General features: G+C 41.0%; 1 protein-coding gene across 1 annotated transcript in view; it reads right to left on the reverse strand.

The window, feature by feature from the left end:
• The window catches only part of TTC23 (tetratricopeptide repeat domain 23), a 111273-nt gene that overhangs the window by 66723 nt on the left and 16552 nt on the right, over positions 1-27998 (reverse strand). The window contains 4 exon segments of the mRNA XM_047766805.1: positions 16829-16954; positions 17110-17260; positions 19887-20010; positions 26949-27148. Of these exon segments, the coding sequence (XP_047622761.1) occupies positions 16829-16954; positions 17110-17260; positions 19887-20010; positions 26949-27148 (601 nt within the window).

Raw genomic sequence — 27998 nt, forward strand, 5'->3', positions numbered from 1 at the left:
AACGGCATCTGGTACACAAATTACCCAAAAAACTGAGACAGAATGTGAGAAAATGACTAAGAGACCACACAAAAAAGGTCTTGTTTTCAACTCAACTGCAAAAAATTAATAAAAGAAACTTCAATTAAATAGAGAGGGGAAACCAGCAGGGGGAGCGCTACAGCCCTGCTGGGACAGCAGAGCCCATCAGGAAGAGCTCAGCCAAAGAAAAGCCATGGCCTCTGTGCACCGTAGCTCTCCCAAATCCGTTCCGCTCTATAAAAAGCATTCTCCTTCCATTGCCACGTGGGGACTTGCCCATGGCTTATCACAGTTGCAAATCCCAAATTGAAATTTTCTGCTGATCCTGAAGGAACCCCTCCCACTTTCCTGGAGAAATAACTGGCAGCTTATTTGTTTTAGATCAAACATAATCATTGGATATTTTTCACAACTATCTTTGCTCTTCAATACATTTCAAAGGAATTGACTAAGAAAAGCAGAGCTACTTTTCAGATCTGTGGCCATAAAGAAATAAAATGCTCACTGAAGAGCTTATGAACTGGGATACCCCATATAATCTTAAAGAGGTTTAAAACACAAGAGGTTGGAGTTCCTGTTGTGGCTCAGTGGTTAATGAACCCAACTAGTAACCATGAGGTTGAGGGTTTGATCCCTGGCCTCGTTCAGTGGGTTAAGGATCTGGTGTTGCCATGAGCTGTGGTGTAGGTCGCAGATGCGGCTCGGATCCTGCGTTTCTGCGGCTCCGGCGTAGGCCAACGGCTACAGCTCTGCTTAGACCCCTAGCCTGGAAACCTCCATATGCCGTGAGTGCGGCCCTAGAAAAGACAAAAATACCAAAAAGAAAAGAAAAAAACAAAAAACAAAAAACACAAGAGGTCAAGGATTTGTTCTTGGACCAAGAAGGGTCCAGGCTGTAACTTGCAGCAGCTCTAATACTGGAAAGGAAGAGATTAATAGGTGACCTAGTAGTACTGGACTTGCCTTATAACTCTTAATGAGCCCAGAATGTAGTGGGTAGTAATGAGCTTTGTAAGTAAGTATCATATTTTATATTTGAAGAGAAAACCCACTAGTATCTATGATGACAGAAAGAAGTTTTTAAACATATGGTTGGTAACAAATCACTTAGCCAAACAATTAGATTCCTGGTAGACAAAGATTAAATAACTGAAAACAGGAGTCAGTAAACCATAGCCTATGGGCCAAATCTACTTATTGTATGTTTTTGTAAATGAAGTTTTACTGACAGCCAGGCTCACTTGCTTACATATTTTCTATGGTGGCTTTTGCACTGCAATGGCAGAGTTGAACAGCTGCAACATACACTATATGAGGAAAAACCTAAAGTATTTACTGTTTGAGTCTGTACAGAAAAAAATTGGTAAACCAACCTCTTATCTAGAATCTAGAGGAAGTCACATACTTTCAAAATGACTTTAGATTTTTTTCCTACCTAATTTAGCCTAGAGAACACAGACAATGCCATAGATATTTGAGCAAAGGCAAAAATTCAACTTCCTTTCTCATGTTCATAAATGATGGAGTGTACCAAGGACATAAAGAAGAGGCTCTTTGTCTCCAAGGCTGCTGGTAAAAGTCATAGAAGAGTAATAAAGTCAATGCAAATGCCGCGATGATTTCATTTGGGCAACAACTTTAAAATAAAACAATATTCAAAGCTTAGCAATCAAGCTCACAAATGAGAAAAAATAGAAAAGTAAACAACAAGGCATAAGTTAATTGATATAGCAACAATTCTTCCTTTCCTGAAATAGAACACTAAAGAAAAGTATTTTGTGTGTGTGTGTGAGATGGTCGATACCAGGGACGACACGCAGCCATCTAACCATCTTGACCAGAAACAGAGCACATCACTCCAAGTAAACACCACTGCCTCTTTTCAAGTATCAAAAAGTCATCCTTCAAATACCTGACTCTCACAGAAAATTTTATAGGAAAGAATGAGAGGCAGGGCAATCAGTTACAAGTACTGCAACAGGAATAGAAAGCCCAAACTACAGTTTGAGCATCCTTACTTACTAGGCGACACAACCTTGGGCAAGGACAAAATGTTTCTGTACCTTGGTTTCCTCATTTGAACACTGATGTCCAATAGTGTTCAGATGAGGAAACCGTGAGAGCCAAGTAGGATGTCTGAAAGCACTTTGCAAACTAAAGCAAACCAAACAGATCAATATTAAATGCCTCTATGTAATCAAAATTTTTACTCCTTCCCCTCTCAGCCTGAAGTCTTTATGGAACTGAGAAGCATAGTTTCAGGTTGCTATCATGTTGAAACAGACTCAGTTGTGGTCTTAGCTTCTTCCCCCCCTCCCACATGAGACTGGAAATTCCAAGTGATAGGTAGACTCAAACTCATGTGCAAGTGAGGTAGGCATTTTCTTTCCCTTTTTTTTTTTTACATTTTCTTATACAACTAGGCTTTTTAAAAAATTGAGAATAGTTTATTCTAAGAACAATACATATTCATATTCATCATTAAAAGAAAATATATAAATAATTAAAAATGTATAATTATAACATCCAAAGATGACTGCTATATACCTTGATATATACTCTTTCAGATAATTTTCTATGCATTAAAAAATGTCATTTTTTGAAGTATAGTTAATTTACAGTATTGTGTTAGTTTCTCGTGTACAGCAAAGTGATTGTTATACATTTTTTTCATATTCTTTTCCACTATGATTTATTATAAATATTGAATACAGTTCCCTGTGCTATACGGTAGGACCTGGTTGTTGATCCATTATATATATAATAGTTAGCATCTATTAATCCCAAACTCCTAATCCACCTCTCTCCCACCCTTCTACCCCTTAGCAACTACAAGTCTGTTCCCTATGTCTATGAGTCTGTTTCTGTTTCAAAGATAAATCCATTTGTGTCATATTTTAGATTCCACATATAAATAGTATCATATGGTATTTGTTTTTTTCTTACTTAACTTCACTTAGTATGATAATCTCTAGTTGCATTCATGTTGCTTCAAATGGCATTACTTCATTCCTTTTTATGGCTGAGTAGTATTCCATTGTATATATATACCACTTCTTCTTCTTCTTCTTTTTTTTTTGTCTTTTTAGAGCTGCACCTGCAGCATATGGAGATTCCCAGGCCTAGGGGTCGAATCGGAACTGTAGCTGCTGGCCTACGCCACAGCCACAGTTACATGGGATCTGACCACAGCTCACAGCAAGGCCAGATCCTTAACCCAATGAGTGAGGCCAGGGATCAAACCTGCATCCTCAGATTTATTTCCACTGAGCCACAAAAGGAACTCCACATCTTCTTAATCCATTCATCTGTCAATGGACATTTAAGCTGTTTCTATGTCTTGGCTATTGTGAATAGTGCTGCCATGAAGACAGGGGTGCATTCTCTTTTGCAATTATGGTTTTCTCTGGATATATGCCCCAGAGTGGGGTTGCTGGATCAAACGGTAGTTATATATTTAGTTTTTTAAGGAAACTCCATACTGTTTTCCACAGTGCTGCACTAATTTACATCCCTATCAACAGAATTTATTGTTTGTGGACTTTTTAAGATGGCCATTCTGACTAGTGGGAGGCGGTATCTCATTGTAGTTTTGATTTGCACTTCTCTAACAATTAGTGAAACTGAGCATTTTTTCACACATCTATTGGCCATCTCTATGTCTTCCTTGGAGAAATGTCTACTTAGGTCTTCTTCCCATTTCTTGATTGGGTTGTTTGGGTTTTTTTGGTTATTGAGCTGTATGAGCTATTTGTATATTTTGGAAATTAAGCCTTTGTCAATTGTCTCTGCACTTTTAAAAAAGGATCATTATGTTTTAGGACCTGCTTCTTCCATGTAATAATATATTAAAATGTGGCAGGGGGAGTTACCTGGTGACCTAATGGTTAGGACCTGGTGCTTTCACTGCTATAGCTCAGTCTCAATCTTTGGTCTGGGAACTGAGACCCAACATTAAGTCACTATACGCCGTGGCCAAAAAAAAAAAAAAAAAAGTGGCAGTGAACACTATAGCATCACTTTTAGTGGCTGATTGGTGCCATACAAAGTTTGGCCGACTACTCATCTTCAAGATATTATTTAGGACACATAAAATTTTTTCACAAATAATATTTCTGACAAGGGACTTGAATACAAAATATATAAAGAACTCCTATAATAATAATACAAGGATAAATGACCCAATTTTAAAAGGAACAAAGGACCTGCATAGTTATTTCTCTGAAAAAGATATACAAATGGTTAGTAAGTCTATAAAGAGATGTTCATCATCATCAATCATCAACGGAATGTAAATCAAAACTACAATGAAATACTACTTCATACCCATCAGGTCCGTAGCTAAATAATAATGATTTTCAAAAAGATAATGAAAGTGTTGACAAGAATGTGGAGAAATTGGAACCCTCATACATTGCAGGTAGAAATGTAAAATCCTGCAGCTACTCTGGAAAACAGTGTGTTAGTTCCTCAGAAGTTTAAACAGAATTACTAGATGACCTAGCAATTCTACTCCTAGGTATATACCCAAAAGAAATGAAAATATATGTCCACATAAAAACTTGAACACAAATGTTCAGATCAGTACTATTCACAAGAGCTGAAAAGTAGAAACAACCCAAGTGTCCACCAACTGAAGAATGAATGAATAAAATTTGGCATGTCCATACCATAAAATGTTATTTGGTCATAAAAAGGAAGTACTGATACATGTTATAACATGGATGAACCTTGAAAAGATCATGCTAAAAGAAAGAGGCTAGGAGTTCCCGTTGTGGCTCAGCGGAAATGAACACTCATGGATGCGGGTTTGATCCCTGGCTTTGCTCAGTGGGTTGGGGAACCCACGTTGCTGTGGCTGTGGTGTGAGCCAGGGGCTGCAGCTCCAATTCAACCCCTAGCCTGGGAACCTCCATATGCCATGGGTGCGGCCCTAACCCCCCCACACACACAAAAAAAGAAAGAATGAGGCCGAAGACCACACATTATATGGTTCCATTTACATGAAAAGCTCCTAGTAGGCAAATCCATACAGATAGAAACAGATAGAAAGTAGGTTAGTAGTTGCCTGGGGGAACCTGAAAATGGGGAGAGACTGCTAATGGAATGAAATGTAAAATTGACTGTGTGGTTCCATATTAAAACCCATCAAATTATATACTTTAATTGGGTAAACTGTATGGTCTGTGAGTTTTATCTAAATAAATGTTTTTGAAAAGTTTGTGAACATTTGGAAGCAAAAGTAATTATATATGAGACTCAGGGATAGCCATAAACTTGGGTATTTCTGTTTAAACAAACAAACAAAAAAACCTGTCATGATAATTATAAAACAAAATAATAATATTTCAATCTTAATATCATCTGCAAGCCAGTATTCATTCCTAATTACTCATTTAAAGCAGGTCAGAAAAAGATATATGCTCTGATTCCACACTAGTGTGTCTCACTGGATGATCCTACCCACTGTTTTAGGGAGCGATGTAAGAAGAGCAGAAGATGCTGTGGGTCCTGTGCACCCGACTCTCCACACAGTGGGCATTCCCAAGGGGCGGCCAAAAATCAGGCCTGGGCACTGAGCCACCTGTCTTGCTCTAAGCTTCTAGAGCTATAGGCACGTCTCCTGATGAACTCTAGGGCCTGGAGGTCTCCCAGGGAAAGCCTAGGTCTATGAAAAATATAATCTTTGTTTGTTTGTTTGTTTGTTTGTTTTTTGTTTTTTTGGCTTTTCTAGGGCCGCACCCGAGGCATATGAACGTTCCCAGGCTAGGGGTCGAATCAGAACAGTAGCTGCTGGCCACAGCCACAGCCACTCAGGATCCAAGCCATGTCTGCAACCTACACCACAGCTCACGGCAACACCAGATCCTTAACCCACTGAGCAAGGCCAGGGATTGAACCCGCAACCTCATGGTTCCTAGTCAGATTCGTTAATCACTGAGCCAAGATGGGAACTCCAAAAAGTATAATCTTAATGAGATAGCAGTAAATTCACGGAGAGAAGAGCCACACAAAAATATTCTGAATAAAATATTCTGATAAATAAATTATACCATAAGTCTAAATATGTTAATATTTTTCATATCATGACCCCTGGAGAACACAGATGTGGAAGAATCTAGAAATAGGTGATAAACCTACAGTTTTTTTTCCCTTCGGCTGATTAATTCAAGCCAATGCACTATGGTTAAGAAAATTAGCCTGACAACTGATGAGTTACAGGAGAAAGGTAAGTTCAACACAGCTCCCAATTTTATGCAGATTAACAGAATTCATAGTGTGACAAAGAGGGGCTGGGATGGAAAGGCCAATCTTCCAGCACCAAGCTGAGTGAGGCATACCAAGCTACCTCAGGGATAGTGCTGGCATTCTTGTCCAACACTAAGGACCTCAGACTCCCACCTGCAGGGCCAACTCTGCACCCACAGACTCCTGCTCCTCCCTCGGTACCTAAATCCTGATGGACACTGCCCAAGGGTGAAAGTGAAAGCTTCAATTCCCCACATCCTGCTGGCCAAACTGTATGCTAGGCTACGAGGCTGCACCCACCTGGAGGAAAGAAGACTTTTTTCTAATTCTCACCAAGGCTCTGTCCACTCATTCAGCTGTGTACAAATGTGGTACAGAGGTGGCAGTGGCTCTGCTGGGACCCTAGTGTGCTTGGACTTGATGAGTTCAGATGACTCACAAGAGTCATCTACACCTTCCTGTTTGGCTTCCTTGTTGCCAGTTCCCTTTTAGCCCCCCAACTGTATCATGTCTACCTTTCCTCCTTTGGGTCTTTGCTGATCTTTCTATCTGGAATGTTCTTTCTTTCTTCCATCTCTGCCTGGCAAACTGCCATTCATCTTCCTATCATTTCTCTTCGAGTTTTAGCTTAGCCATCTCCTCCTTCACACAGCCTTCCCTGCCAGGGCCAGGACTAGGGTGAGACCGGTGAGACACCCAGAACACACCATTTAAGAAGGCACGCACTCTCAGGTATGGGCAAGTACAAGGTCAGCAATAAAAGCGAGCACCTCCTTAAATGGTGTGGCCTGGGCACTTGGCTTCCTCATCCTAGTCCTGGCTCTGTCCCCTGATGTCCTAGGCTGCACTGGGTGCCTCTGTGAACATTTGATCATGCTCCCATAGAACTGTGAAGCTCCCTACTCAGGACGCCTCTTTCACGTTGAATGAAAACCACCTGGGGACTTGGCACCAATCCCTTTAGTGCAGGGCTTGGAGAAGTCAGGGTTCAAGGCTGATGCATTCACCTTGGCATCCCAGCACCCTCCAGTGTCTGGGACATGGAAGGGGGGGGTGAAGAGGGAAGAGGAAATAACCTGCAGATCCATTGGCCTAGAGACTTTGAAGCTATGGGTCATACCTTAATTTTCACAGACTCCAGAATAAATGTTAGGAAAAAAATCAAGAAAGGAACATATTTTCACACTGATTTGGAAGCAAATATATTACAGACTATTGTTCTAATTAAGTGTTGGAAAAATTATTGAAATTATATAAAAAGTAGAATAAAAGAAAAATTATAAGAACGTAGCAGGGGTTGAATTGTGTTCCCCCATCCCAAATTCATATGTTGAACTCGCTCTTAGTACATCAAAAACTTTATTTGAAGATAGCATCATTGCAGAGGTAGTTAGTTGTATTAAGATGTCACACTGGACAATATGACTTGCATCCTGATAAAAAGGAGAAATTTGAACACAGAGACACACACCAAGAGAATGCCGTGAGAACATAAAGGCAGAGACATCGCATAAAGGGGTGACGCATGAGACAGGGGACAACAAAGGTGGCCAGAACAGCATCGGAAGTTAAGGGAGAAGCATGGCACACTCGCCCTCAGTGTCCCCAGAAGGAAGCAACACCACCCACACGTTCCTCTCAGACATCCAGCCTCCAGCACCATGAGAGAGTAACTTTCTGCTATTCAAGTCCCTTACTTGGTGGTACTCTGTTATGGCAGCCCTAACAAACTAGTGCTTAACTCCTGCTGGCTGACTCCTGCCCAGTGATTTTCCTTTCATCAGCACCCTAACAGATGAACACTGGGTGTACTCACCTAGGGCAGCTATTTAGATATGGAAGTACCAATTCTTCTTTTTAAAATCACATTGTGCTCAAGTCCCAGTGGTAACTTGCCATTACTTCACCGCCTGGAAATTTAGTTTGTATATCTTTAGAAGGAGACCTGGAAGCAGGCAAATTCAGCAGGAACAAACACAGGGCTTTCACTGACCATAGTTTTGCCTTTGCTACAAAAGTGTGCATGAGGGTGCAGACCTCATGAACTCAGTGACATCAAACAAGCTGTTGGCAGGGTGTCCAGCCCTGAAGGAACGCAATCATGCATAAAGCATCCAGACATAAAGGTGACCTGTTGCCATCTCTGAACTCTCTTAAGTTTAAAAGATTTTTGTCAGCCTATTTATTGGCCTCACATTTCAAATCCTACTGAATTCTTCAGAGTCTGAATCCTGCTTTTTCACCTGCAGCTAAAACTGTTATCCAAAGGGAAAAAAGTTAGACCCCTCACCCTGTGTACACAAAAGTTCCAAGTGACTTAGAGACCTAAATTTAAAAGCAAAACTTTCAGAACAAAGGGTGGGGGAAAAAATGTAATTGTAATATATACATGTAAGGATAAATTGATCCCCTTGCTGTACAGTGGGAAAATTAAAAAAAAAAAAATAAAAGCAAAACTTTGATATGTTTGAGAGAAAATATATGGAAAAGTAACTCCATGACTTTGGGGTAGGGAGGGACCTCTTAAATAAGATTTTTAAAAAAGTAAAAATCAACAAAAAAGGTAGGTAAATTTGGTCACTTTGAAAATAAAAACTCCTGGTTCCCATTGCGGCTCAGCGGGTTGGGTCTCAGTGAGGATTTGGGTTTGATCCTGGCCTTGCTCAGTGGGTTAAGGATCCAGCGTTGCCACAAGCTGTGGTGTAGGTCACAGCTGCAGCCTGATTTGACCCCTAGCCTGGGAACTACCATGAGCTGCAGGTGCGGCCCCGTAAAAAGAAGAAAAAAAATGGATAAGTAAAAACTCCTGTGCATCAATATTCATCATAAAGAAAGTGAGAAGGCAAACTACATGTTGGGAGTACATATGACATATGTAACCAACAAATAACTTGTCCTCAGAAACATGAAGAAAGTCTACAAGCTAATAAGAAAAATGCAAATATCTGAATTAAAAATGAGTGAAAGATATGAACAGACATTTCAGAACAGGAATTCCAAATATCCAGCAGATGTAAGAAAAGATATCAGGTCTCACTGTCAGGAAATACAATTAAAGAAACTATATGATTGGCAAAGATAAACCTCTGACAATATCACGTATTGACAAGGATGTGGAGTAATGGGAGTTTACATATTCTGCTGGTGAGAGAATAAACTGGTGGAAAACATTTTGCAAACCCAGTAAAGTTGATAGTGTGGATACCTGTCAATTAAGCAATTCTACTCCTGGGCATATACCTCAGAGACAATCTTGTACATGTGCTCAAAGAGACATGTACAAAAATAATCATGCAAATAGTATTTATAACAGCGAAAAGTTGGAAGTAATTTACATGTTCACCTTCATGAGAAAGTATAATTAAATGAGAGGAAAATCAGATGGATTAAATATAATATGAAGGTTTAAACTGACATGGATACATCTCAAAAATAGAAATGTAATGGGAAAAGAAATCAGCTACAGAAGGAAATACACATTTGAAGTAAAAAATGAAAAATAATGTATATTTTTATGGCTATACATGAATACATTTAGAGATATGGAAAACACTAAATTCAACACAACAACTGCCAGTAAGTGTGGAGAAGAAAACAGGATTAGGAAGAATGCTTACCAGGTTTCTATTTATCAGAAATGTTCTATTTTGAAGTTGGATACTGTGTACATGAGCATTTGCATAATGGTACCTACAGTTTTATATGCCTGAGATATTTGGTTAAAAAGATGAACAAATACAACACTCTACTGTTTAGTGCGTACAGAGAATGGGGCACTTCCTATCCTCACACTGTGAAGTTGCTGTTGCTTGCTATTCTAGGGTCCTGGAACTAACCAGCCAGAAATGGAGACTATCAAGCTAATGCAATCTACAAGGCATGAAGTTTCTGCAGCTCACTAAGGGTACAATGTTCACATGAAAGAAAAGACAAAATAGAAAATAAAATTACTTTAGCTTCACGATACATTTAGTAAAAAAAAGGAATTGAGGGAGCACTACATCAGGAAATAACTAAATTATAGTCTTAACCTCCATTCCCAACTCCTTTAACATCAGCCAATTTCAGGCAATCTTGTCTGTCTGCATTTGCTCATAAGTAATGTGTGGGAGAGCAATCTCTTCTCTTTTCCCTTCCTATCACCTGCCAGGATGCTTTGAGGATTGATTATCTAGGGTGCCCATAATGTGTTTGGGTAGATTTAGCAAACACACTAGACAGATAAAAAGACAGAGAATTCTCAACGACACAACGTGGCAGTATGTTAATTTGGCAGGTCCACAACTTAAAACCACAGCATATTTTATTGAATGAAAATACATCCACAGTAATTCTACAGAGCACATGACGAGACACTATCTCATTTCAGATGAGATTCAGAAGATCCCACAGGGATGGAGACGTGTTTTAATATGCAACAAACAAATGCAATCTCCTCTGGTATTACTAAGGTAACAGAAGGTCTCCTTTTAAAAGCTCTAGACTTTGACAGGAATATGAGCACTAGTGAAACACACAGGCTTTGTGGGAATGTTCCTGATGATCACAACCTGATGAAAAATCAACCTTGAGAGAGGATAAGCAGGATTTCCTAGAGTCAGAATGAGAAAAGGTTTACATCTGTGGCTCTCTCCCATCTGGCATGTATAGGTAAAGGCTGTGCTCCGGAGAGGTCATTGTCAGGGTTCTGCTTAGCACTAGCCAGTGTGACACTAGAGTTTGACAGACATGGTCCTGCTTGGCCCCTTCCCAGTTGTGTGACCCTGGGAAATGACCTCACGTCCCTTGGCCTCAGTTTCTTCATTTGAAAAAGGGACTATGACTTATTCTTCCCTTACAGGGAGGACTACAGATTAAACGATGAGATGAGGTCTGCAAAGCACTTAGGAAGGGCCTGACACAGAAGACGGTCAGGAATTGCTAGCTAGTAAAGCTGCTTAAAATCATTATTATGAAGTGCAGTTGTTTAGGGAAATGTATATTATATAGATAGGGTGTTAGAAAAGGGAAAGACAAAAAAGGCAGTGCTCTAAAACAATAACGTTGTACGGAGAAAATGAAACCACTAATTCAAAATGACACATGCACCCCAATAAACAGCAGCATTATTTCCAACAGCCAAGACATGGAAACAAACTAAGTGTCCATCAACAGATGAATGGATAAAGATGTAGTCTATACATACAATGAAAAATTCCTCAGCCATAAAGAGGAAGAAAATTCTGCCGTTTGCAACAGTGTGGATGGATCTAGAGATTACTATACTTGGTGAAATAAGTCAGAGCAACACAAACACTCTGTCATCACTTATATGTGGAATCTAAAATTTAAAGGAATCAAATGAACATAAAAATCAGAAACAGACTCACAGATATAGAGAACAAATTAGTAGTTGTCAGTGGGGAGAAGGGAAGGGGGAGGAGCAAGATAGGGGTATTAGATTAAGAGATACAAAGTACTATGTATACAATAAACAAGCAACAAGGATATATCATATAGCACAGGGAAATACTGCCATTATTTTGTAATAACTTGAAATGGAGTATAATCTATAAAAATATTGAATCACTATGTTGTACACCTGAAGCTAATGTAATATTACAAATCTACTATACTTCAATAAAAAATTGAAATGGAAAGAGTAAAGCTTTAGAGGATTCAAGTAATCAAAGTAATCCGTGCTAGGAAGTTTCCTGCTTCCCCACATTTAAAAAAATCAGATTTTGCATAAGTTAAGAACACATCTTCAATCACAGGAATACAGGATGAGGAAGAGTGCCAGGAAAAATCAAATGATTTCCTTCTTTGTTAAATAAGCGTAAAGCATTTCAGGCACACAGCATCCCATGGGAGGATCTAACAGGAGAAACATCCATGGAGAGCAGTGGGTGCTTCCCCGGAGCAGGAAAGGGAGAAGCAGGACTTTGGGCACATGAGCATTTGTCAGAGCATCTATGCCTGAAAGATAAAGGCAGAGAAAGTGATTCTTTAAGGAAACACTTTCTTTAAAGTTATAGAGGTGCAGCTAAGACACCAAGGACCTCTAGGTGATGGCATTAACTAAAATAAATAAATAAATAAATAAATAAATAAATAAATAAATAAATAAATAAATAAATAAATAAAAGCTGAGTAGAGCAGCAAAAGTTAGATTTGGAGATTACCAACTGGATCAATTTAGGGAGGACTATGATAAAGGGAAAGGCTATTACTGAAGTCAAAAATTCACAGTAAAAGCCACTGGGAATGCTTTACAGGGAAGCATATGGAATTAAGCAGAATTCCACATCCCAATGAGGTGATGACAGGTAGACACAGACACTGTCCCACTTGCCACTCTTTTCTCTATTACTTTCTACCCTCTCCCAGGGGGTACTGGCTAAGAGAGAAACCTCCCCCATGTTCATTCTTCTGTGGAAACCTTGCATGAGAATCACTTTCCAAATCTTGTGACTATAATGAATCTACAGAAAGCAAAACCAAGAAACAAGCTCAAGCTTCAAACACACATATACATGTATATGTGCATATGTACACATATCTGCACACAGATAGATACACATCTGAGTTTTAGCTTAGGTGGCTCATGAGAGCAAAGACAAAACAAAACAAAACAAAACAGCCTTCTCAGGTCATAGGAAAAAAAAGTACAGGAAAGAATATTGCAAGCCAGGGCAGACAGCATCTTAATCTGTGATGTAGGAACTACATGCTTCGAAGTCAAATCATTTCCAGAATGAAATGGCAGAAAGGAAAATGCTCAGTTAGACAATAACGGTAATAATAGCTACTTTTGTAAGGGTACCAGGTACCCGATGCATTAATGCAGGGTACATTTGACTGTCACATTAATGCTCTGGGCGCTGACAGGAGAGTGCAGGATCTGCTTAGGGTCCTACCGCTGGGAAGGGAGAATGGACACTGACATGAACCCAGGGCTACCTCACTCCAAGGCCAGATTGTCTGCTATACCATGGCACATTCCTTAGAGATTCCAGATTCCTGGAAAGTGTCTTGTTGATCCTCTGAGGAGGGTTTACTTGTCACAGGCACACTTGAGAGCTGGTTCAGCAGAGCAAGCAAGGCCAGGCCAAGTGCTCTCTGGGCAAGCTACGTAGGACTCCAAAGATGACAAATCGAGCAGTCATAGAGAAAGCTTGGGATAGGCCACGTGTTCCAGAGCAGCAGTCTTGAAGGGCCATCACCATCATGCTGCGTAGAAAGATTATTTTAAAAGGCGTATGGGAGGGGGCGAGCACAGTCATGCAATGGTATACACTGCATATATAAAGACATTATCTGTCTCTGGGGATCTATCTATTAGTAACCAGAATAGAAGAGAATCCTTAACACTGGAAAAAATTTGCCTACTTTCTCTGGTGACTTTCTTGGCCACATCTGTGCACATAACTGTGCACATAAGAACACAAGATTTGGATTCACTCTCCAAAGTTAATAAATGATTACTGAATGAAGTAGTCTGGAACAGAGGAGGGCAGGTAGAAGGAATGATGCTTTAGGCCACAGTCCAGGGATGGAAGGCACTGAGTGTGAGTCACCCTGTAGCCCTTATCTGTCAGCCCAAGGAGAAAAGAACTGGCATGGCCTGATAGGCACCATAAAAGGCAGGCAGGCAGGAGGAGGAAGACAGTGCACTGAAAGATCCCCTTTTAAGAGAAACATAAAATCTCATGAGAGCTGCCTGAGAAATTACCCTGGCCTTCCATTTCCAAGGCATGGCAAACGAAAAAGCCTTTGTGGTTGTTAGCACAACTGTAGAAATGTACAAAACCAAGCCTTCTTACCTTCTAAAGCAGATCCATTTGGACAAAATATTCACATTTCAATGAGGAAACAAAGTAAATGCATGAGAACTGTGCTGTTTAAACATGCATGTTCCAATGAATATGTCACAGTGAAGAATTAGGATAAAAAGAAGCAATAAAGTTTAAAACAACTTCATTAAACACAAAAGCAACGTTGGAGAGCTTGGAACATTAACTTAAATTCTTGTTGGGTATTTAGCACATGTGTGTACAAGGCCCGCCATCTGCTGGCAAGGTTTGGTACTGCTAATTTGGAAAGTACTCAAGAGGTGCTGGATTTTGGCAGAGGATAATCTACTTAATTTTGTAGCAAGTGATCAACATTAAGTACTAATAACATTAGTTAGGTCTCAATTTAGTCAACAAGTATCAGATCTTGGACCTCATATTTGTATATTTCCTGTTTTATAATACAAGGTGGAATATCTACTTCTGGGCAGGAAGAAATTCTGGACTGGTAGGCTTTCCCAGTCACTACTCTTCTTCCTCCACTACATAAATGGAACTATACAGCATAAATTCTTTTCAGACTGGCTTCTTTTTTTTGTGTGTGTGTCTTTTTCTAGGGCCGCACTCGCAGCATGTGGAGGTTCCCAGGCTAGGAGCTGTAGCTGCCGGCCTTCGCCAGAGCCACAGCAATGCGTCTGTGACCTACACCACAGCCCACGGCAACGCTGGATCCTTAACCCATTGAGTGAGGCCAGGGATTGAACTCACAACCCCATCGATCCTAGTTAGACTCATTAACCACTGAGCCACAATGGGAACTCCCAACCTGCTTCTTTCACAAACATGTTTGTGGGAATCATCCATTATGTTAAGCATAGGAGTAATCTGAACACTTTCTTTGTCTGATCAGCTCACAATTTTATCTACCCTGCCTCTGATAAGCATTTGGATTATTTCTCCAATTCTTGGGTATTATAAATAACATAGCTTTGGACATTCTTGGCTGTGCCTTTTGGTGATGTCAGGAAACAGGAACCCATGTGCCCTGCAAGTGAGTGCAGATGGGTGTAGCAATTGGCCAGTACGTGATGAACTTAAGTACAAGCATACTCTGTGACCATGCAATCCTCCCTGTGGAGTACAAGCCTCATAAAAAGTCTTTTAGAGTTACCTAAGTGGAGCTGCACAAGGATATTCATGGCACGGAGTTCCCGTCGTGTCTCAGTGGTTAACGAATCTGACTAGGAACCATGAAGTTGCGGGTTTGATCCCTGGCCTTGCTCAGTGGGTTAAGGATCTGGTGTTGCTGTGAGCTGTGGTGTGGATTGCAGACATGGCTCAGATCCTGCATTGCTGTGGCTCTGGCATAGGCTGGCACCTACAGCTCCGATTAGACCCCTAGCCTGGGAAACTCCATATGCTGCAGATGTGGCCCTAAAAGGACAAAAGACAAAAAAAAAAAAAAAAAAGACATTCACGGCAGGGCCATTATGGGAACTGAGGATGACTGAGCCAAATGCCTTTAGCTTGGAGGGGAGACAAGCTCAGGATGGCAGGTGCATTTCATGGGGCATAACAAAACAGCAAGGAAGGGGCAACAACTGAAAACAGTGCTGAGTAGATAAAAGTGAGAGACAGAGTGAGACTATACTGCAAATTTATACAAACCTGAAATGTATAAATATAGAAAACAGTACTATATCTTATTCAGAGATACATACTCAAAGATATCAATAGGCAATTAAAGAGGTTATCTGTGATATATGTCAGGCAGAATGAGAGTAAGGATCAGAGGCGAAAGGAAAAATAGCAACTGAAAGAAAGCACACCTAAGGTTTACATAGGCTGATGAATTCTCTGCCCTTCAATTAATAAGAGTGGACTTATGATTACCAAACATCTTTTAACACCATGAAGCAAAGTTAGTCCTCCCCAGTCTCTATTCACATGGAAGCACTGGGTGCATCCTCTCAGGGCCCTTTTCTTATGAAAATGACTTTAGTGGGTCCCCAAGTTCTCTTGGGAATCAATCCATGCATGCAGTCTGATTCTTAAGTTACACTCAATTCTTCCAGCTTTGGTTAGAGATGCCATGTAGGTCTGCTGGGGATTCTTTGTATTTCCTAGAATAGACTTTTCTCTGCCCTCTTCCTCCCACAAACACACCCTTCCTAAGAGTGTGCACAGACTCTGTCACTCCACTGCTGTGGGGAATTGGCTTGGGTGGGGGGACCTCTGGGGAAGGATAAATATGATGACACTTGAGGCCCACCCCCCTCTCCCCAGGCTCCAAGCATGGTATCTCTTCCATCTGAGTTTACCTGGTGAGTGTGGGGTGGGGGTAGGAAAAACAAGGAACAATCCTCTCATCCTCATGGATTCAGATACCTTTAGTATCTTTCTCCTTTGAGGCCCTAATCTTAAGATTATTGTATTGAAATATTTCAGAATAGAGTTGGGGTGGGGGGGAGGGAAGGGAACGGAAGTAGGAGGAGAGGCAAGGAGCTCAGGCAAGGAGCAGAAAGTTAAGCAAATGACATGAGAACTCTAGGGCTGGGTGGATATGAGAGCTCTACATGTTCATGGAGCAGTGCCACTGACACATGTGTCTTACTTATGGCAGCTCTGACATGACCGTGGTCCTCCCTTTCATACTCCTGGACAATGGCCATGGAGAGTCCATGGACACAGCATGGTGAAGCTCCTCCTGCCTGAAGACAGATTTTTCTGGCAAGGAACTCCCAGGCATCACATATACAAAAAGTCCTAAACTGGAAACTCACTGTGCAAATGACAATTTGATCCGCGCTTGAATTTCCATCCATTCTTCCTTTATAATCCTTCCACACTGCAGCAGCTCTTTCGAAATCCTCTCGGCTTTTGTCAAATTTTCTGAAGCTTCCTTAAATCTGAGTTGTGTTCAGGGAACTTGACACTTGGTGCTACCTTCTGGGGCCTCGGTTCCGGGACACTCTTGGCTCTCATACTCCCCACCACCCTTCCTGGGTCACCTGTCACCTTTTGATTTCACCTTGAAAATTAGTGCTGAGAGGCAAAAGGATACTTTTGAAGGGAGAGTAAGGCTCTCCCCATGGTATGGAACAGCTCAACCGAACACTTGAAAACATCTGTATTGTCACTGTAGGCAGGCATGATGAAGTTGGTGAGTATTTCTTTGGCTTTTTCTGCATGTTGTTTCGCTTGCAGTGACAGTCCTGTGGACCAAGAGAAAGAAGTCTCAGTTGTGCTTTCATTTCAGCTGGTCAGGAATGCAGTTATCTATGGCCAGGGAATCGAATGAGGTCTCCTTTCTAGATCATCAGCTGGCACATGGAGATATATCGGGGCAGCCTGAAATACTGTCATGACTGTAAGAAACAAGTGTTTGACAGCTAGTACTCAAGACAAATTTGGGGGTGAGGGGTAAAATTTCTGAATTTTCTACTTACCCATCCATAATCAAAACTTTATTTTTTTCTTGTCTTTTTGTCTCTTCAGGGCTGCACCCACAACATAGGAGGTTCCCAGGCTAGGGGCTGAATCAGAGCTGTAGCTGCTGACCTACACCACAGCCACAGTGGATCTGGGCTGCATCTGTGATCTACATTGCAGCTCACGGCAGCGCCGGATCCTTAACCCACTGAGCAAGGCTAGGGATTGAACCTATGTCCTTATGGATACTAGTCAGGTTCGTTAAGCACTGTGCCACAACAGGAACTCCTAATCATAACTTTAGAGAAGTATTTTTACATAACACAAATACAATGACATCTATAAAAACTAACAAACACAATTCCAATGAGGCAAGGGGCTAATGTGCTATAACCTCTTATTTCTAAGTGGTAATAGACTAATATGAAAGAAATGGAGCTTAAAAAAAAGTTACTACCAAGAATGAATTCCCAATGTGTCCCAGCATTCCTGCCTCCCATCCTCTTCCCCACTGACACACACTTCCACCCATATCCTAATACTCCTGGTCTTCCATTCTTCACTACCTGGAATTGTATCTCAAATTTCTAAAAAAAAAAAAAAAAAAAAAAAAGAAAGAAAAGCTATCAAAATATGAAGTTCATTCTGTTCCTAAGTCTATAAAAGAGAAAATATTTTCTGATTGAGAAAATCCAGGGTATGCTATTCCTATAGGAACCCTTACAAAATTCTGTCTCATTTTTTTTAAGCACACAGTCTACCTACCAGAAATTAGTAAGTGTCAATACTGTAGGCAATATTATAAAAGTCTTTATGAATTTTAGTCTATTTCCTCAAGGAACTTGAACTCGGTCTACTAGAGGCAGTGTGGGTTGAGGTTCAAGAACACCAGCTCTGAAATCAGACTGCCCAGAATGAATTCTCTCTCCCACCACTTACACTGAAATGTTGCCCTCAGCTTCCTTGACTGGATACAGGGGAAATAATATTACCCACCTAATAACACTGTAATGAAGACTGAGTAAAATTATACATGGAAAATAGCATGGTGCCTGACACTCAATAAGGCCATAAATAGTATATACTGTTTTTACTTTAAGAAAAAAAGACTGTCATGCAGAAAGGTATCAGACTGTGGGAGAAAAACATATGCCAGGACACTGGTACTGACATCCAAAATCCTAGGTCTGAGACTTAGATCAGCTATCTATTAAACAGCGTGACCTGGAGCAAGCTACTCAACCCAAACTCACTCACTGCTTCCTCTGAATCTAGAGAATAGAGGGATGGGGGTAGGGTTTGAACTAGCTGATCTCCAAGGTCCCCTCTGGCTCTACGAGTCTTTGATCCAACAGGGAGGTCTAGTACAGATTTGGCTAAATTTATTGGGTGGCAATTGCATGCTTAGATTTGTGGTGTTTTCCACTTCTATTCATTTATTTATTCTTTGGGCCAATCCTGAGAAATCAGTACCATCATTATCAGTATCATCACTTTTCAGCTAAAGAAACAGAGTACAGAGATGTACTCTTGCACATCTTGTCTTAGGTTGCCAGTCCATGTTTTTGCCCTCTCTGCATCCATTCTCCTTCCTCTGTTTTCCTTGGAGGATGCCCAGCCCCTACACCCCAAGTCCATGTGATTTAGCCAAGGCCAGCCTCTTCCCCAGGATCCAGTGGAGCCAGACTATCTCTTTCCTTTAGCATACAACTCAATTCAGCCCAATAAGAATCCTCAAAGCCTGAGATTTTGATGGAGAGACATTATTTTTTTCTTAGGAATGCTGACGAAGGAAACCTAAAGCTGCTGGCAACCTTGCTGCCACCATGTGGGCAAAGTCTGGCCAAGAATGGGGCCAATAAAGAGAAAAACAGAACAAAGTGCTGGGAAAAGAGAGGAGCAGAAATCTGATCACATTGTTTAGAAGTATGGATCTGGCTAAGTTTACAGAAAGTTTTAACCTTGGATTTTTAAGTTGTATGGCCCAATAAATTACCTTTTGTTTATCGCCAGCTTGATTTAGCCTTGATTTTTTTTTTTTTTTTTGAGGCAGATGTCACTTACAGGCCAGAGACTTTCTGTCAATACGAAGGTGAATGGATCCTATTTTAGGCCGCTATTCTATGCCATGGGCCATTTCTACAATGCCTTCAAAGCTAACAATTGAACTATCTCCTAAAAATCCTACTTTTAAGATCATAAAAAACAAAGCTCTGAAAGGGCTAAAAATTCTTTTTCTCTTTTATATGATATGTAAAAAATCTTATTGACTCTTTGTGAAAGGAAATGGATGCTCAATGTATAGAGAGGAGAATATCCAAGAAAACCTAATCCTTCTAAAGTCAAGGCAAGTCTGGGGAAAAGAACAGACACCAATGGGCTGATCCTCTGAGTCTAAGACGGACTCACCTGAGAGCTGGAGGTAGCCCTGAGCCAGGTTAATGTGTGCCTCAGCCAGTTTCCAATGCGAGTCACCGTAGCAGATCCTCGTCAGTGCCACACAGCGCACAAGCTCCTGGAGAGCCTGTTTATACTACAGGGAGGGAAAACGGGCCTTCCAGTTAGACAACAAAACTCGAAATCAACTTGTACTTTTATCCATTCAATATCCATTTATTGAGTGTCTATGATGAGCCAGGCATGGTTTTAAGCACTTGTGATACATGGAAGAACAAAACAAAGATCTATTTTCATCTAGCAGAGTGAATAGACAATATACATTTAAAAAAAAAAAACAAGTAAAACTTATAGTAGTACATTTAAGTTTATAGCACAAAGTGAAAAATGTAATGGAATCAAGAAGCTGCCCATCAATGAATGGCTTACGACATATTCAGGCACAACAAGTGGGCAACTGGTGGTAGTTTTCAATTAACACTCTCTAGTTCTCAATTCATACACTTTCTTTAGCAGCTAGGATATTAGCACAGCAAATGAGGTCAGTAAGACTTTACAACAGATTTCATTAAAGGAGAAAGAAGCACATTTTCATTCAGTGCCAGGACAAAGAGAATAGTGAACTGCGGATTCCAGCGCCAGGTCAGTTTAGAACAGAAATACACTTGAAGCAAGGCTGGTAGTTTTAAACTGCAGCTCCAAAATTTTTGACACTCCTTCCATCCAGAGATGGTGGTCTATGTCCTCTTTACTTTGAATCTGGATATAACTGACTGCTAGACCAAAAAAATATGGAGGAAATGATGCCACATTCTGGGCCCAGGTCTCAAGTAACTGGTGGCTTCCATTTTGTCCCTTCCTACATACTCACTCTTGGAACTTCTTATGGCCTGAATTGGGTCCCTCACCCCCAAATTCATATGTTTAAATACTTCAGAATATAACTGTATTTGGAAAGATGGATTTTTAAAAAATTTTATTGGAGTATGATTGACTTAAAATGTTGTGTTAGTTTCAGATGTATAGTGAAGTGAATCATATATATATATATCTCCATTATTTTTCAGATTCTTTTCCCATATAGGACATCACAGATTATTGAGTATAGAATCCCTGTGCTATATAGTAGGTCCTTGTTACCCATCAATTCTGCTACCCAAACTCAACCTCCCAATTTATCCTTCTCCTCAAAGTTTCCCCCCTGGTAACCATAAGTTTGGTTTCAAAATCTTTGAGTGTATTTCTATTTTGTGAGTAAGTTCTTTCGTATCATTTTTTTAGATTCCACATATTAGTGATCTCAAATGATATCTGCCAGTCTTTTTTTTTTTTTTTTTGCTTTTGTCTTTTTAGGGCCATATCCGCGGCATGTGGAGGTTCCCAGGCTAAGGGTCTAATTGGAGCTGCAGCTGTGTGTGTGTGTGTGTGTGTGTATGCCAGAGCCATAGCAATGCCAGATCTGAGCCACGTCTGCAACCTACACCTCAGCTCACTGCAATGCTGGATCCTTAACCCACTAAGCGAAGCCAAGGATAGAATCCATAACCTCATGGTTCCTAGATGGATTCATTTCCACTGTGCCACAATGGGAACTCCGATATCTGTCTTTCTTTGACTTACTTCACTTAGTATAATAATCTCTAGGTGCATCCATGTTGCTGAAAATGGCATTATTTCATTATTTTCATGGCTAAATAATATTCCATTGTGTGTGTGTATATACCATATCATCTTTATCCATTCCTCTGTTGAAGGACATTTAGGTAGTTTCCATGTCTTGGCTATTGTAAATAGTGCTGCAATTAACATTGGGGTACATGCATCTTTTTGAATTATGGTTTTCTCAAGATATAGGCCAGGAGTGGGATTGTTGGATCATATGACAGTTCTATATTTAGTTTTTCAAGGAAGCTCCGTACTGTTCTCTTAGGGGTTGCATCAACTTACATTCCCACCAACAGTTTGAGTTCCTTTTCCTCCACATCCTGGAGAGACAGCTTTAAAGAGATGAGTAAGTTAAAATGAGGCCATTAGGATGGGGCCCTAATCTAATATGACTGGTGTCCTCATAAGAAGAGAAAAGACACTAGGGATGGGCACGCAGAAAAGTACTTTGTGAAGACCCAGGGTAGGCACCTGCAAGCCAACAAGAGATGCTTCTGAATGAAATCAATGTGGCCAACACCTTGACCTTAGACTTCTAGGCTCCAGAACTGTGAGAAAATAAACTTCCATTGTTTAAGTCACCCAGTCTGAGGTATTTTGCTGTGGCAGCCCTACAGATTAACAACCTAAGTACCATTCCATGAGGAAGCCTAAGTGGTCCTGTGGAGAGGCCCACCCGGAAAGGTGCCGATGGTAGCCCCGATCAGTCAGGTACAGGACTAGGTCACTGTGGCACTGGACTCTCCACCCCTGCTGAGGTCAGCTGAGGCTGCATGAAGCTGGGCTGACCAGAGCCCACTCAGCTCTGAACAAGTTGTAGGTTCCCGAGCAAGACGAATGGTTGTTTTGTTTTATGTCACTAAGTTTTGGAATGTGACAAAGCAATAGATAGCAGGAATAGCAAAAGAGGAAGTGGGAGGAACAAAGCTTAAAAGGGCAAAGCAGAGGCAAAATGGTAAAAACAAGGACAGAGTTGTGGGGAAGACCCAGGACACATTCCTGGTCAATGCCTAAACTCAAGGGACCTACGCTTCCACACAGTTCCTGTATGGCTTAGAAACATTCACCCTGAATCAACATTCTTCTTGACTAAAATACAAAGCTAGACAGGTGACCATAGGACAGCTGATTTTTCTGACTTAGGAGGCTGATGAAGGAAGATGGAGTTGTAGCTTTTTTCTATACTAATATTTTTCTTATTACAAAAGTAATACATCCTCATTATCAAAATACAGGTAAACAAAAAAATAAAAAATCACCTGCAATCTCACCTCTTAGAGGCAACTAAGTAGCTATATCTCTCTTTAGTCTTAATTCCTATGAATCTATCTATATATGTTTCCTTCTTAAAAATGCACTTATAGGAGTTCCCTTCATGGTGCAGCAAAAATGAATCTGACTAGGAACAATGAGGCTGCGGGTTTGATCTCTGGCCTCGCTCAGCAGGTTAAGGATCTGGCGTTGCCATGAGCTATGGTGTAGGTCACAGATGTGGCTCGGATCTGGCAATGCTGTGGCTCTGGCGTAGGCCGGCAGCTGCAGCTCTGATTTGACCCCTAGCCAGGGAACCTCCATATGCTGCGGGTACAGCCCTAGGGGAAAAAAAATACACTTATAAGCTACATGGGTTTGTAACTTGTTTTAACAATTTGTGACTATTTCTCCATGTCATTTCCTATGCAATATTTTTTTTTTCTTTTTAGGGCTGCACCTGCGGCATATGGAAGTTCCTAGGCTAGGGATCAAATTGGTACTGCAGCTGCTGGTTTATGTTACAGCCATAGTAACACCAGATCCAAGGTGTGTCTGTGACCTACACCACAGCTCACAGCAACGCGAATCCTTAACCCACTGAGCAAGGCCAAGGATCAAACCCACATCCTCATGGAATCCAGTTGGGTTCTTAACCTTCTGAGCCACAATGGGAACTCCCCTTATGTAATAATTTTTAATGGCTGCATAGTAGTTTATTCTATGGATATATGCTAAGTGCATTATTCAATCCACAGTTATTGATCACTTAGGAGGTTTTAAAATTTTTTCTCTCTGCACATCCTGTGCGGATAGGTTTGCTCATATCCATAAGTATTTTCTTAGAATAAATTCCTAGGAATAAGACAGTTAGGTTAAGGATATGCAAAACCTGAGGTTTTATGTAGTGTTTACAGGAGTGATTCATAATCTGAATCTAATTATAAGGAAACACAAGACAAATTCAAATTGAGAGGTATCCTACAAAGTAATTGGAGTATAGGTTTGTGGCCCCCACCAAATTCATATGTTGAAATCCTAGCCCCTATTGTGGCATTTGCAGATAGGGTCTCTAAGGATGTAATTAAGGTCAAATGAGGTCATAGAGGTGGGGCCTTGATCCAACAGGATTAGTGCCCTTATAAGAAAAGACACCTTTGTCTACCCTCCCCCACCCTCCACACAGAAAAAGACCACGAGAGGACACTATTAAAGGTGGTAGCCTGTCACCCAAGGGGACAGCACTCATCAGATTCCAGCCCTGCTGACACCTTGATCTTGGACTTTCAGCCTTCAGAACGTGAGGAGTAAATTTCTGTTGCTTAGGCCACCCAGTCTGTGGTATTCTACTATGGCAGCCCAAGCAGACTAATACAGTTCTTTTCACAAATATCAGAACTATGAAAGATAAAGACAGGCTGAGAAAATATCCTAATAGATTACAAGAGACTAAAGAGACATAACAACTATAGTCAAAGCAATTCATGGATTGGACCTTGGCTCTGTCTGATTTTTTTTTTTTCCTTTTTGCCTTTTCTAGGGCTGCTTCTCATGGCATATGGAGCTTCCCAGGCTAGGGGTCAAATCGGAGCTGTAGCTGCCGGCCTACGCCAGAGCCACAGCAACACCAGATCTGAACTGCGTCTGCAACGTACACCACAGCTCACAGCAACGCTGGATTTTTAACCCACTGAACAAGGCCAGGGATTGAGCCCACAACCTCATGGTTCCTAGTCGGATTCACTAACCACTGAGCCACAACAGGAACTCCTGATTTTTTTTTCTATAAAAGATATGTTGAGATAATTGGAGAAATATGGGTACAGTTTGTAGATTAAATAATTCCATGTACCAATATTAATTTCCTAATTTCAATCATTGTACTGTGGGAGAATATCCTTTATTCCTAGGAAATATGCACTGACGTCTTTAGGGGTAAAGAACCATATATTTGTAACTTCCAGGTATTCAGAAAAATCATGGAAGAAAGAATTAAAAATAAAGAAATTAAGTAAATGTTAACAATTGCTATATTTAATAACTTTTCTGTAAGTCTGAGAGTATTTTAAAGTAAAAACTTACTGAAGAATGGTATTTTAAGAAGCAAAGTATGTCATGTTAATACTTTCCTTAAAACATTTAAAAGGCTTCCTAGGGCACTTAACTTGAGACCTGCAAGGCCCCAAGAGAGCTGCTTCTCCAACTGCGTGTCACATCACCCTGAAGCTTCCTCTCATCACTTCAAACATAGTCATGCTACGCCATATTTGTGAATGTTATGTGTGCTGTTTCTTCTCCCTAGAACTCCTTTTCCTTGGCTCTTCCATGCTGGTTCCCTTCCCCTCTTCAGGTGTCAGCTCCCTTACTTAAGACAGGCCCACTCTTATGCCCTCTGGGGCACCTGGTACAACCTCTAGTTAGCTGGATTACTTCCAATATCGACTGCCTCTCAGCTGCATGAGGGCATGCGAGCTGCCTGTTCTATTCACTGCTGAATCCAGGGGTTCCTCATCTGAACTGCAGAAGACAGAAAATGCTTTGGAACCATTCCAGATGCACAGAAGAGGAGTTAATTCCTTACAAACACCAAATGCCTTGGGACACTAGGGCTTAATTCTCTTGTGGAACTATAGTTGAGAAAGGCTGTCAGGAAAGGCCTACTTCACCTTGGAGAAGGCCTGGCACATATCCAGTGGTAAATATCTGCTGCATAATACATAAGCATACATTCAAAACCAAATTCACACCTCCTTTCCATAATCCTGCTCTTCTTCCTCTATTCATTACAATAACAAAGGGCAACCCTTGGTCAACCAGGCTGGCTGAGACCTAAGTCAGGAGTTGCTCACACTCTCTGGGGCTCACTCTTGCCTCTCCATCCCCTCAGATGTCAGGTTTCACTACTTCCAAATTCTTACCAAAAGATTTCGCATTTCTACTGACTCTGCTATAATTTCGCTCGCATAATCCCTTATCAGGATTATTGTAAAAATCTTCCGAACTGCCCCCCTCTTCCAGTTTACCTCCTTTCTCTTCCTCCTTTACTCAGTTACCCAAGGTCTAAGGTCCAGAAACTCAAACTTGCTTATGGCACTCTTCTGCTTATAATCCTATGACAGTTTCCAGAACCCTCAGGAAAAAAATCTAAACTTTCCCTGGGTGCCAAACAACCTCTGGGCCCCAGCTCCTGTCCCTAATGCAACCTCATTTCCTGCCCTGTGTAATTAAAACCTGCACCCCAGATAGTCACTTATAGTTTCTTCCCTAACAGGCTGTGTGCCCTCAGATGCTCCACTCAAGCGCATCTGTGACCTCTGCCCAGAACACTACTGTCTGCTCTCTTACCTGGCCACCTCCTAGGCACTGTTATCAGTGCAGTCCAAGTAACCTTCATCCCCAGAAGCATGCCTTAACTGCTGTCACACCACCAACTCCAAGGTCTCTTCCCACCCCTCTTCCCTTCACTCCCCACATTTTGCATCTGTAGTTTTGCACCTGTATTACCTGAGTTTGTGTCTGTCATAGAACTTATACTGACTACCATTACCACCTACCTCTCCAACCAGATGGTAAGTCCCTCTGAGGCAGAGGCTGTGGCTTTCCCATCTGTGCCCTCAGCACCCACACAGCACCTGGCACATATTAGGTGTATAGTAAATCTTTGTGAAATAAATAAATGGACAAATAGCGCCTGACACATAAGAGGTGGCAGATAAATGCATATTGAATAAATGAATAAAACTTTGGAGATGGGAAAGAAGTATGCAGAGAACAAGAAGATTAAGAACCTAAGAAATACAAGCTCCATGAAAGCAGAAGCTTCATCAGTTCTGTGTTGTATTTCAGTGCTGAGACCTGGCCCACAGGAGGAGCCCAATAAATATCTGTTGACTGAGTGGAAATAACTGTAGTAGGTCAAATCCACAACCAGTCTAATATACACTTGTCAAAGGTCAGGGCAGACTGTTTGTTGATTTGTGCATTCATTCAACAAACATAGTTTTGACTGTGCCAAGTGCTGGGCCTGGAGCCCTGAGGTGCTACATTCATGCTATGGTAAAGGCTCCATCTTATATATTCACTTGCACCAAAACTCCTGAGAGTAGGAATGTAACCTAAAATATCCTACTTCTCAATTACCACAGAATGGCTCCTTACCTCGTGACTGCTGGCATAGGACCTCGCTTTCTCTTCACAGAAGTGGAGTTTCTCTCGAGGAGGCTGGAACAGTACTGTTTGAGGCAGCTTGTTCTGGAGCTTCTCTCTAGGTGTTATGCTGACGGCAGCAACGATTTCATCCAGGTGGTTGGATATGTGGGTTTCTTGTGATTCTTGCATATTTTTATATACATTATCTCCTAATTTGTAAATAAGAAAACAAAGGTGTTAATGATAATTCCCACTGTTATTTTCAGAAACACATATTTTCCCCAGAAATTGATGATAGCATCTAAGAAAATTTCAACACTATACCCATGGCTTCTTTGAAATAAGTAGCATTCTATCCAAAAAGATCTTAGGGAGTTCCCATCGTGGCTTAGCAGAAATGAATTGACTACTATCCATGACGATGTGGGTTCAATCCCTGGCCTCTTTCAGTGGATTAAGGGTCCGGCATTGCCGAGAGCTGTGGCAATGCTGGGCCCTTAAAAAAAACCCACCAAAAGAAACCAAAAAAGAAAACAAAAAACCAAAAAGATCCTAGTGGCTAGTACTGATTTCTTTCAAACTGATTTCAAGGTTTGTTTTTTTTGTGTGTTTTTTTAAGGGCCACACCCATGGCATGTGGAAGTTCCCAGCTAGGGGCTGAACTGGAGCTGCAGCTGCAGGCCTATGCCACAGCCACAGCACCACCAAATTGGAGGTGAGTCTGCGACCTATGCCACAGCTGTGGCAACACCAGAGTTACAAGGCATTAATGCACAATCTATGAGGGTAGGTTATTGACAAAGATGATCAAATAAGCTGGGAAACACAAATATTGGTTCCACAAAAGTAGGGTTCTAGGAGCAAGTAAATAGATAAACATGAATAGGTTTATCTTTTGTCAAAGGCTTTAATGTAGTATAATTCCTTGTGAATATACTACAGACGGGTATACTATGCGGCACTTTCCCTAACATTTTTGACCATGAAATCTTTTTCTAGAGAATCTATTAAATCTTACGCAATTACATTTTTGAGCATTATTCGGGAGACTCTTGAAGT

The sequence above is a fragment of the Phacochoerus africanus genome, chromosome 2 (genome assembly GCF_016906955.1).
Source record: "Phacochoerus africanus isolate WHEZ1 chromosome 2, ROS_Pafr_v1, whole genome shotgun sequence".
Classification (NCBI taxonomy): domain Eukaryota; kingdom Metazoa; phylum Chordata; class Mammalia; order Artiodactyla; family Suidae; genus Phacochoerus; species Phacochoerus africanus.